The sequence below is a fragment of the Grampus griseus genome (assembly GCF_964374135.1).
Source record: "Grampus griseus genome assembly, chromosome: 3".
Taxonomy (NCBI): Eukaryota; Metazoa; Chordata; class Mammalia; order Artiodactyla; family Delphinidae; genus Grampus; species Grampus griseus.
This window is the reverse complement of record NC_139019.1, coordinates 41,086,567-41,098,912: the sequence shown is the minus strand read 5'-3', so window position 1 is coordinate 41,098,912 and position 12,346 is coordinate 41,086,567. Positions and strand designations below refer to the sequence as shown.

Below are 12,346 nucleotides of genomic sequence, written 5' to 3'. Positions count from 1 at the left end.
TATTGAGACCTCAGAGGGTTTTTGTTTATGTAGCTTATATGTATGTGTCAATATTGATATAGATCAGTATTTGCCATGTTAGGAATTAAAGCTGATAAATTTTTTAAAAATTCTTCAATTCCTTTAAAAGTAACAATAAACCCATTACACATCAGTATTAAAAAAATGTTTTAATGTAAATTAACAGTTTCCAAAACAAACAAAAATATTTGAGAACAGTGGCAAATCTCCTTAACGTCTGGCTTAGTAGAAGAGGACCGGACTCTCATAGCAGCTTCTACATTTAGTCTGTTGCTATGTGTTATTTGGGTTGGAGTGAAAAAATTCTAGCCTCACACAGATAAATTCAAAAAGGAAGATGTATCTTAATAGCCTGTTCGGATGATTGCTGATCGTCTTCTTTCATACAACACTGGAATTCTTTAACAAGTGGTAGTTTTTAAAGGTCATTTGCGATGTGGAATCTGAAAACCACATCCCTGCACTTTTTGTATTCAGTTACGTAACATCCAATGATCAGTCTTGTGCTTCGAGTGTGTTTTTTTTTAATCTATGCATAGTTTTGTACCGTAATGCATTGTCATTTGGGAAATATTGATTCATTAAGTTAGGTAGATCTTCCAAATGTTGAAACATTTTATAATACATATCTATTAATATCATCACCAATCTCATCATTGAGAAGCTGTCAAGATCTCAGTGATGCAAACATTTTCCCCAAATTCTAGTTTTGGCTTGAAAACAAATTTTACCACTGACAACAAATATTTTCAGTTGTTTTCCTTGAAGTTACAGGCTTATGTAATCATTTTTGAGAAAATGTCTATCAAATACTCAAGACTGAATATAATCATAGTTTGTCAGTTGAAATTTCAAGTAAAAATGGGATTCCAGCAAAATAAAAACGACTAGTTTAGCTCACAACTCAGTTGCACCAATGCTTAACCTCCAAACAACCATGTGCTTTGGTGTGTAGCAAAAATGCTTTTTGACTGCTTCTCATTTAGTTTTTTTAAAAAAACATGTTTAAGAGTTAATTTGATAAAACTTTTTACTGCTTTATTAAGTTCATTCTTAGGTGAAACTTGCTCCCCGCCCTGGCAAATACATGGTGGTCAAGGATACAGTGACTACTAGTTTGAAGCCAGCACTTCTGATCATGTTAGGTTACCCGCAAATTTATTCACCTTTGTTTTGCACCATTAGCAAAAATGTCAGTGCGGTGAAAATAGCAAATAATGTCTTATTCTAATTATAAAAACAGTGTTGATTCCTGGGTCTCCAGAAAGAGTCTTGAAGAACACTCTTTGAGAATGGCTACTTCTTCTGCCTGAAAGTATATGGATAATTACATAAACCAAGTCTTGGATATTTATTTACACATAATAACGATTGTATTTTTTGTGTGTGTGTGTTTTCTGCTCATGAGCCAACAGCTAGTCACATGGCCTAAATTGACATTTATATGCTATTTTGGGGGGTAGCTGAGGGAGGCTTTGTTGGTGTCCCCCATAACCCCATTTCCATGAGCACCAGACTGACTTTCAACAACTTAAACCTCTTGGAATTCTTCGTCTGGGAGTGTTCTCTGGCTGCTGAGTGCCTTGGGCAAAACCAAGTAAATTTAAATAAAATTAAAAATTCAGTTCCACTGACCACATTTCAAGCGCTCAATTGCCACGTGTGGCTAGTGGCTACCATGTTGGAAAGCATAGATGTAGAATTTTTTTGTTTTTTTCCATCACAAAAGGTCAGTAGGACATCACTGGTCTAGAGATCAGATTTTCCATGGGGAAAACTTGGAGCAACTATTTTATTGTTGTAGCTGACTCCTGCATATTCCTGGTTTGTTTGTTTGTTTTTTAGCTCATTGGGTCCACCTTTCAAAGAGCAGCTCTTTTAATGAACTTATTCATAGCATATTAATTTACCATGAGGGAACTAAGCGTCTTTTTGGCTGCAAATAACAAAATAGTCTTCTACAATTGGCTTGAATAATTGGCATGTACTGTGCTCACAGAATGAGTTCTTGTAATACAGAACTGGGGATAAGTTCTGCTGCTCAGCACTGTTCTCAAGGACCCAGGTTCTTTCTGTCTTTCTATTCTGATGTCCTCAATATGTTGGTATGTCTCCTTTAAGGTTGCTAGGAGGCTAACACTGTTCAAAGCATCACCTGATCACCTAATGAAATCTAAACAGTAGAAGAAAGAGACGTCTCTCTTTGGGCATCTATCTTTTTAATGAGGGGCAAAATCTTTTCCAAAAGCTCACAGCAGACTTTTGTCAAGTCCTGTTTCGCCAGAACTGAATCAGATGTCCATGCTGCAAGAGACAGAGGCTGGGAATACCAGTACCTGGCATTTTTAACCTCCATAATGGTAGACTGGCTCTGCTGGTAAAGAATGTAAGCTTTATGAAGACTGAAAGTTTGGTCTTGTTTTGTTTACTTCTGTGTCCCAGCACCTAAGACGATGCCTGGTGCTCAGTAGATATCCATTAGAGGAATGAATTAATGAATTAACAAGTACGTGGTGTGCCATAGAAATGAACCTGCCCAGTGAGGACATTATGCTCCTGTCTTCTATCACTGCTCCTGTTGTGGTACCTTGAACCAGGCTATCCTAATTGATTGGCTCTCAGAATGAACTCTTAGATTCCCAAGACTTCCTTACAGCCCTCAGTAAGGAGATCTCAGATCTTGGGTAATGAGGACATTGGACAGCACCTTCCACCCAAGCTCTCTACTGTTTAGACCACCCCTTTGATTTTTAATCTAAATGAACAAAGTATAGATCAGGTTTGAGTTTGGTATTTATCCTTTTTATATAATAATTGTAATTTCAGGGACACAGAGCACACAATTGCCAGTCATTAGAATAAGAGCAGGCTCAGACTACTGTTAGATGTGCTGTCCTGTGTGTGTTACCCTGTGTGGATTTGGTTTGTAGGTTAGGAATGCTGGGATGTGGGCAATCAAACAGGTGTTCCGAATTTCCCCAGTTAGGCTCACTTCTCAAAGCACCTGGCAGCTGGGTGGATGACACATCCATTTCTCATTTGAAGTTGGTGAGTGAACTTAAGGCCCACTCAGCTGGACTGAACAGCTGTATCCCACCACCACCACCCTGTTCCTGGTTTCCTCGGCCCTGATCTGGGTTGAGGCTGCTACTCACTAACGCTGTTGTGTGGGAGGCTGAACTGAAACTTACAATTCCAAGCTCACTGCTTGTGATGAAAGTCAGAAATGCTAAGATTGGGCAGATGACTGGGTAGCAGGAGATTAAAGAAAAGGGTCTTTGCAATATTAATAACATTCATATATTATGTCATATACAGAGCATTTTAAAAAGTTATGGTATTTGGGTTTGTTTCATCCACCAACACAGTCCTGGGACTGTCATTTCATCTCACTGGGTTCCTTATGGGCTCCTAAATGTGACAGGTGAAAATAGTTTCTTGTTGAAAGATGACTTCACAAGTTGGATTTCCAGTATGTCCCACATATTTCCAGTGAACAAGTTCCATTAAATCATGCATCTAGTATTCTTCTCCTATACTTCACTCCCTGGATACCCTCCAATGCTATGGCCATGTTTTTTTCCTCTCATACATTTGCAGACCTCATTGTAATCAGCATTACTTTACAGGCTTTGAGGGTTTGAGCTGAGAAGAATAATGGCTTTCTAAATACTTCTTGTTGGTCCTAGCTCAGTGACTTGTATAGAATAGACAGTAATACTATTCATTGAATTAATTGGTTGGGAAATGTTCTTGGATAGGTTCCCACTCTAAGCATTAATATATATAAGCACTTAGGTACCTTTTATTCTAACAGGTTCCCTTTTTCCCCCTCTTGGCTTATGTGGTAGTAGAGTTCTTTATTTAGCTTTGTCACCTTTCTGGTCAATGATCCTTGTATTTCAATCACAGTAGACCTAAATATATTCCTAGTTGCTTAGCCTTGGACACATTATGTAATTGTTTTGTGTCTTGATTTCCTTATTGATAAAATGAGAGTGATAAAAGTACCTACCTCATAAGACTGTCATGGGCCAGTGACTTAATACATGTAAACACTTAGCACAACCAACATTTATTTCAGAACTGGAGTTGGTCAACCTCAACTGCTGGTTGGCTATAGATACAGAAGTTTGGCGAAATCAATGAAAGCATTCTGTGAGCACTAATGAGGTCTATAGAATTTATGATAAAGCATGTTGCATCTATTCTTATTATGCGAAAATTGTGTGCTACACGTCCTTTATGTAGGTCAAATGTATAAAAAGCTTGTGTATGGATACATGTGCGCACAGCATTTTTGTTATTTTAAACATTTACCACCAGGTAACACTGTCCCTACTTTTGTTCTTCAAGCTTATGGATGTTTCTCTCCCATATGGATAATGTCTGGATGTAGCCTGTAGCAGATGTTGTTGGTACCCTACCCAGATCTCCTTTACTGGGCCAGTGCATCCATCTCCCAGCTGCTGCGGGTATTGGCTGCTAATGACTCACACCTGTACCCTTCTCCAGAGGCCTGCCCTTGGCTGACAGTAATTGCCTCAACCAAGTATGTTGGGGAGATTATGAGATCATGCCCCAGCCCCCTCTCCTGTTCCCCAGGGGTGGCTCAGAGCCAATGACTGTTCAGGGGTGTAACAGCCCAGCCCCCTTGCCTTTTGGATGGGGCAAATTCCGTGGTTCAGTCCACATTCTAGAACTGCTCATTGGATCAGACTGAGGCTAGATTTCTGAAACCATATCTTCGTGGAGCTCCTTCCCCCATTCTGGCTTGCTTCTTTCACTCTTGTTTCTCCTGACAGCACTCTGTCTATACTCAGGTGTTTAAGAAATGCCGTCTCAGGCTCTGCATGTAGGGTACCTGACCTAATGTTGCTAATTTCAGTGCCCCTATTGTTTTCTTAGTTCCACCATCACTTATGCAACTAATTCCCTATATTAAATAATCCCTGGCTTAAATTTCCTCTCTTTGTTTTGTTTTCTTGGTTGGACCCTGCCTGATAGGCATTAACCCCGCTCATATCCCCTGTCTTTACATATTTTCGGTTGCTCAACATCAAATGCCCTTGTTCTTATTATGTCCCTGGTTATTTCTCATAGTATTTTGATGAATACCCCAGATTTTAGCGTCTCAAAATAAGTTTCAAAGCCTGAGTCAATTACAGCTTCCTCTTAGGATTGTTGTAAGAATTGTATGAGCTATTTTTTTTTTGAAAATACTTAGCTCTGTGCCTGGAATGTAGAAGTTTTTAATAAATGGTAGTTGTTTGGTTTATATTACTCTTGTAAGAGACTTGCCCAGTCTGGATAAGATGTCTCATCCCTTGTTCCCAGAGAACCCTAATAAGTTCCTTTATCACAGTGCTTTATTACTCTTTATTATAATCTTTGTTTTTTATTCTATTTCTCCCAGAAAAAACATGAGCTTCTCAGTGTCATCTAGTGGTATATTGGCTCTCCAGGGGAAGAAAAGACCTGACAGATAGCTTTTGCTGATTTTTCTTGGTGAAAAATACTCCTACCCTGTCCATTTTCAAGCTACCAAAATGATGTCACTGAACAGTGTTGGGAAGAGACACACAATTGGCACACCAACTCCAGTCTCTACTCTGAATCCCTAACACTCAGCACAGTATATCCACCACAGGAGCTAGATGTTCAAGAGATGCCTAAAATATAGTTATTGAGTGGCCAGAACTTGATTATATGCCCTAAATTGGTGAAATTCCTTGATATCTAATTTTTGTTATGTAACCAATAACTTGTATTGGTTATATAAGTTCCCCCCCCCCCCCGCAATACACACATATGCACAAAAATTGCCCATGCTATTCATGAATCAGAGAAAAGGAAGTATTCATCATGATGTGATGGGAAATACCCATGCCCTCCCTGGGCAAGTTGCCTACTAACTCAGACACAGATCTCAAGTTTGTGATTTGCTATACACATGAATGGAGCTTAGTCACTTCACCTCTCTTGGCCCCAGTTTCCTCAGAGTTGGAAGCCTAATTAGTGTATAATTTCATTTCCTCCTTCCCTCATTTTCCTCATTCCTGTATCAAACTTTGAGTTGTACATTATGCTAGATATTGGAAATATGACAAGGAATAAGACTTGGCCCTGGCTGAAGAGCATCTCAGTATCTTTTTCTATGAACATCCCATCAGACTGAGGCCATGAGGTGTGCTCATTGCCAAATGGTGTTATGCAGATGTACCAAAGGCCAAGATTGCACATCATTACAGACTTTCGCACTTTGACACATAAAGGTATTGTGCTAATAGTTTTAACTTTCTGGATAAATTAAACAAGGCTGGCCTGATCAGTGTAAGCAGTTCTCAGAAAATGTCAACAAGATAATGTTAATGGTATGGAGAGAACCCTTGGTGAACAGCTTGGTTATTCTGCTCCCTGAGTTAGGCTCAAACTCAGTCTGTAGAGAGGGTAGTTTTTTCAGGACTATTAAGCAAAATCTGAAAACATTCTTTTGTGTTTAAGTCTAAGAAGTACTTATCCTGATTCTTTCTTCCATATTTTGATAAGAAAGGCATGAAGAATGACTCTTAAACTTTAGTGTTCTCCTTCAAGGCCATATCCACCCATTGGCTCTAATGCCTTTGTTCTCATCATCTGTGATCTCCGCACTTAATTTTTTTGTTGTTGTTTTGTTTTGTTTTTGCGGTAGGCGGGCCTCTCACTGTTGTGGCCTCTCTCCTTGTGGAGCACAGGCTCCGGATGCGCAGGCTCAGCGGCCATGGCTCACGGGCCCAGCCGCTCCCCGGACCGGGGCACAAACCCGTGTCCCCTGCATCGGCAGGCGGACTCTCAACCACTGCGCCACCAGGGAAGCCCCACACTTAATTTTTAAAGCCGCATTGGTTTCCAATAGGAAATTACTGTTGGGAACTTTTTTCAGTTGCTGAAAGCTGTTTTTAAAAAGAGAATTTGTTTTGTTTTTGACAGGGGCTGATAATATCCGGAAATACTGGAGCCGCTACTACCAAGGATCTCAAGGGGTAATATTTGTATTAGACAGTGCCTCTTCAGAAGATGATTTAGAGACTGCTAGAAATGAACTGCACTCAGCTCTTCAGCACCCACAGTTATGCACTTTACCGTTTTTAATATTGGCCAATCATCAAGACAAGCCAGCCGCTCGATCAGTACAAGAGGTATGTCTCATTAAGGCAACAGCTCTTTGTCTGTCTTGTTTGTTGACTTTTGCTGCCATGTTGGAGTCTGAAAAGATTCCTGTAATTGGAGAGATGCTGGTTATACTGTTTTGCAACATGAAACCTAAGTTTTTTTAGAAAACAGAAAGCCTATATCAATCTGATAAAAATTATTATTCACACCCATAACCCCACTTGGAGACCATAGATTTTTTTTTTTTAACTGTTTAGCAAAAGTTAAAGGATTTCTAGGAATATATTTCTCATCTATTTTAAAGGGCTAAAGGCCTGGTCATTTAACTTTTTTTTTTTTAACCTCGACAGCTTACTTAGTTCATTCTTCTTTTCAAGGAATGCGTCGTGCGTATTACCATGCATCACTTGCCCTCAAATGTCGTGTTCTTGTCTCTCTGAAATGCTCACTGTGGACGAGAAGCAATGGGTCCTATTCTGTAATCAGCCAGGCTGAAAAGTGATGTCTTATCTTGCAAGTTCCATGCCAGCAAATACCTTTTAGTATGGACCCATTCTTTATCTTCCATATTTAATTTCATTTCTTAGCTTGTATCTTTCCTATAAAAGCATGAGACTAATTCTGGGCAGATAATCAGTGTCTCAGCAGAGTTTCTGATTCATGGTACTAAAGTAATAAGATATGTGAATAGCTTTCAAAACTTAAATTATAGTGAATGTTAACCTTAAGAATAGTGAAATCAAAACTTTTGATGTATTCCTTTACACCTGTAACTTTCAGGATATGTTCCATTACTTCCCCCACGCACCCCCCCTTCACAAATTGTGTGCTTCTTTTTTTTTTTTTTTACATCTTTATTGGAGTATAATTGCTTTACAGTGGTGTGTTAGTTTCTGCTTTATAACAAAGTGAATCAGTTATACATATACATATGTTCCCATATCTCTTCCCTCTTGCGTCTCCCTCCCTCCCACCCTCCCTATCCCACCCCTCTAGGTAGTCACAGAGCACCAAGCTGATCTCCCTGTGCTATGCGGCTGCTTCCCATTAGCTATCTACCTTACGTTTGGTAGTGACAAAGTTGTGACAAAGCAAGAGAGAGTCATGGATATATATACACTACCAAAAGTAAGGTAGATAGCTTGTGTGCTTCTTTTAGTGACTTTGGAATAATAGAAACCACATTGCCCTTTAGTCTGAAAATGGCTGAGGAGCCCAGGACATAACATGTTCTAACTCCAGACTCTCTCCCACTTTGTGTGGGACCCATGGGCAAATAGCTTTGTCCCTGTGCCTGTCTTCTCACCTGTAAAATGGGAATAATGTGATTTTTTTAAAATGAGGAGTGAGTGGGATTAATTTGAAGTGTATTTGTACTGTATCTAGAGAATTGTCATTTATTTTAGAAAAGTAGTAAAGAAGGCAAGGATTTCTTATTAAATAGAGCTTTAGAGCTTATGTGTATATTTCGTTGCCTCACTCAGAATTAAGTAGTTAGCACCTTTTTCCTTTGTAGATTTTGTGAAATACCTTATGGATAACATTAAGTGATTAAGATAAAGAGAGTAATACAAATCTATTTAGACAGTCATCAATGTGCAGATCTTCAGCGTTGTAATTGGGTGCCTTCCTGATCTCTTCTTAAGACCTCAGGTACATCTTTTAACTTCTTAGCACCAGTTTTTCTGTCTGTAAAGTGGATATAATAGTGTATAATGATGGGTAGTTATGAATGTTAGATTAGTTTATGTTTATAAGGTGCTTTGCTGAAAATGCATTAGTATTCTGAGATTCATTGTGGAAAATATAATTTTTTTTTTTTTGCTTTTTAATTTAAGAAACTTTTTATATGTTTCCATAGACATCAAAAAAAGAAACTAATGTGTTCTTTAAACCTAATATACGACCCATGGTAATCCTCCGTAGGAATTAAAGACTGCTACATTGAGTAAAGGAAGCTTTTAACGATTGCTTTGGAGTGTGCCATGTGGGTGTTGGCTGGCTGTCTCTCCTAGGAAAAGGGCAACTATCTTTTTGTGATTCATCTTTTAGTAAGAAGAAGTTGTGAATGTAGAGTAATCATAGATACACTTTGAAAATTATTCTAAACTTGTATATACTGGAACATATGTGACTTTGACTTTTCCTTTTTACTCATATCCATTTTAAATGAACTTTCCTCAAAATTTTGACTTGTGATGGAATTTGCAAATACCATTTTGAGGACTGCTCTATGTAAAGCATTTTCCCTATGATTATATAAACACGTACTAGGCCAGGTGCATGTTAACATTTTAGACTGCCCTAATTGAATCCATGAACAAATTCCGTTGTAGATCTTGAACTTATCGAAACATAATGAAGTACTTAAACTTACTTTGGATTTGGGAGAGAAAGAAATGGAAGCTTCCTATTTTCCCCATTCCTTGAACAGCAGAGGTTTCTCAGTGTAGTTATTATGAGGCTTTGCTGCAGTACTCCTAGGAATGTTTATACCTTATTGTTAGCCTAAAAATGGAATCTTAAACTTTTTTAAAATAGTAACCGCAGAATGGTTGGGAGTAGGCACGAGTAGAAGAGGAGATAGAAGATTGAGAAGTGAGCAAAGTTACGTGTTACTTGAAATATGTTGAGAAGTCGTCATCTGTTTATTACTTTCTTTCCTGATCCTAAAGGTATTATTACGTGCTGTGCGCTGCTCTGTTGCTTATAAACATTTTTATTCATTTGTACCTGCTCATTTGTGTGCACTTTGTGGAATTTCCAAATACTAAAAAGATGGTGTTTTACTCTGCAGAATACCTGTGAATTGTAGGTAAAATTCTGTTCTTTCAGAATCAGGGAAAATGCATTCAGTTTACCAAGAAGCACAGAACAATTCTTTGATGCAGTTAAGAAAAGACGAGGCATAGAGGCTTGTTGATTCTTCCCCTCCTCCCATTGAAATTATTACATTTTGTGCTTAATGCATTATGCAGAAATTTTGCAATTATTTATCCTGTCACTGGAGTAAAACTTTAAGAATTCATTTATCATTTAATGAGGATATCAGGTTACCACTGAGCTTAGAAGCTGGTAGGAGCCGGTGAAATCCAAAGGAGAAAGCTGAATTATCACTTGGATTCCAACAGAGGATGAAAATCATCAGGAAGTTATGTATTTAGTTCCCTCCTCTATGATGTGAGTTTTGCTAGGTTTGTGTTGAGAAGTAAGTTAAGATAGGAACAATGGTTAAAATTGCTATGTAACCCACTGACAGAGGGCAACATGCCCAATTATTTTGTTGCCCTTTTAGAAAGCAAGTGGAGTCTTGTGCATTGCATAGTTTCCCTTTCTGTGATATACCTACCTGGCAATGACCTGTGTTTAACTTACCAGAATTTTAAGATTTTATGCCTTGAGACTCAATAGTAGAAACATGTTTTTTTTTAACAAATAAGCTTTTTTTTTTTTTGTAATAACAGAACACTGGGAAAAAGAACACCCTTTACATACTGTCTGAAAGCCAAGCAGTTCTTGCAACAGATGTTTGTTGTATTCACTTTAGGGAGGTGTAGTTACCACAGTTTTCCAGAATTTACTCATATCAACTATTTTCCTCTGTAGAAAACATAATATGAAAATCTGTAATTATGTCAAGTGACCCACTTGATTCATTAGGGAAAATTCTGGTCTAATATAAATGATAAAGCTTTCTAAAACGAGAATCCTCTTAAGGGTAAATAGATTGGTTTTTTATTTGTATTGAATTGTAATTGTATCTAATTTGTTTTACAGCTCCCATAGGAGAGCATACTTCAGTTCTGAAGTTATTTAATAGATCAGGAGGATTTTATGAGAAGTTAAGTTGATAGAGTAGCCAATAAAAGTAATCCTGTTTTCCCTCGACACAGTTGCTGATTGCGATTCTTTTACCTCCTAGCTTTTTCAAATCTTATTCTCATTTTATTGGGCATTACCATGTCTTAGAAAATAACACATTTTGTCAACATGAAAGAAATAGTTTATCCTTTCAGCAATCTAATCTGATTTGATATTCATTCATCTCCTTAATCCAAAAGTATTTAACTTTTTCAGAAATAATACATCAAAAATATTGAGTTAACTTGAATATTTTATATTAAAGGCAATATTAAGGAATATGAAAGCTAACACAACATTGTAAATCAACTGTACTTCAATTTAAAAAATGTAAAAAAGGATGAAAACTGTGAAACAGAATTTTGAAGTAGAATTATAAGGTCAGATGACACTATTTGGTTCCATGGCTCATTCATTGTAGCATAGGAAAATCCAGCTTGTAAATTAGGATGTCAGCATTAAAGTTGAGATTTGTAATCAGGCATTTCTCAGTTGTTGCTCAATTGTAATTTAGTTCGTTATTGTGATGTACGTAGAATTGGTGTTCTATTTGAGAAGAATAGAAGAGTATTTGTATTTCTGTCATGATATAAACATTACTTTTTTAGACCATGTTTTGTTTTGATTATCAATATTCATGTTTTTTGAATAGTACTTTCAGTATTCACCATGTCATGAATAGTTTATCTAGTTCTCACTTCTTAGTCTAGACATTTTCTGGAAGAGAGTGCTAATATATGTTTTATGTTGTTTAACTAGTACATTTAAATACAATTACTTCTTGTTTATAGATAATTATTTCTACGTCGTGTACTTTTCCCCTTTCCTACAAAGGACCAGAGAGAGTTTTGCAAGATTGAAATTTTTGGACACTGTTTGTCTGTAAATAATCCACTAGTTTAAAATTTCTGTATTTACACTGCTTGACAGGAGAGCTGTTCTTTTCTGGTAGTTTTATGAAGTAATGAATATCATCTCTGATTTTACATGACAAATCTTTTATTAGAAGTGCAAAGCAGTGTTTAAATCACATAAAATCTCAGCGTAATTTAATATTACTTTCTGTATATGGAGAGAAATGAGTGTGTTTGTGCGCGTGTGTGGTATAGTCATTGTAAAGTGTCGTATACTTTAAATCTTAAGAGTCTTCCAAATATCTTGACCTGCTTCTTGGCAGCATTTTAGAATACTGATTCGATTTCAGTATTGAAATAGGTATGAACAGTGTACATACCCATTGTGTGAGCAGTTTGAAAACTCCCTTATAGGATGTACACTTATCCTAAAGTGATATAAGAGATACAACTTATTT

At 37.3% G+C, this 12,346-nt stretch overlaps 1 protein-coding gene across 1 annotated transcript in view; it reads left to right on the top strand.

The window, feature by feature from the left end:
• ARL15 (ARF like GTPase 15) overlaps positions 1 to 12,346 on the top strand; it is a 416,529-nt gene that overhangs the window by 186,363 nt on the left and 217,820 nt on the right. Inside the window, exon 4 of the mRNA XM_082650582.1 lies at positions 6,991 to 7,199. Coding sequence (XP_082506708.1) covers positions 6,991 to 7,199 — 209 coding nt within the window. The remainder of the gene's footprint in view (positions 1 to 6,990; positions 7,200 to 12,346) is intronic.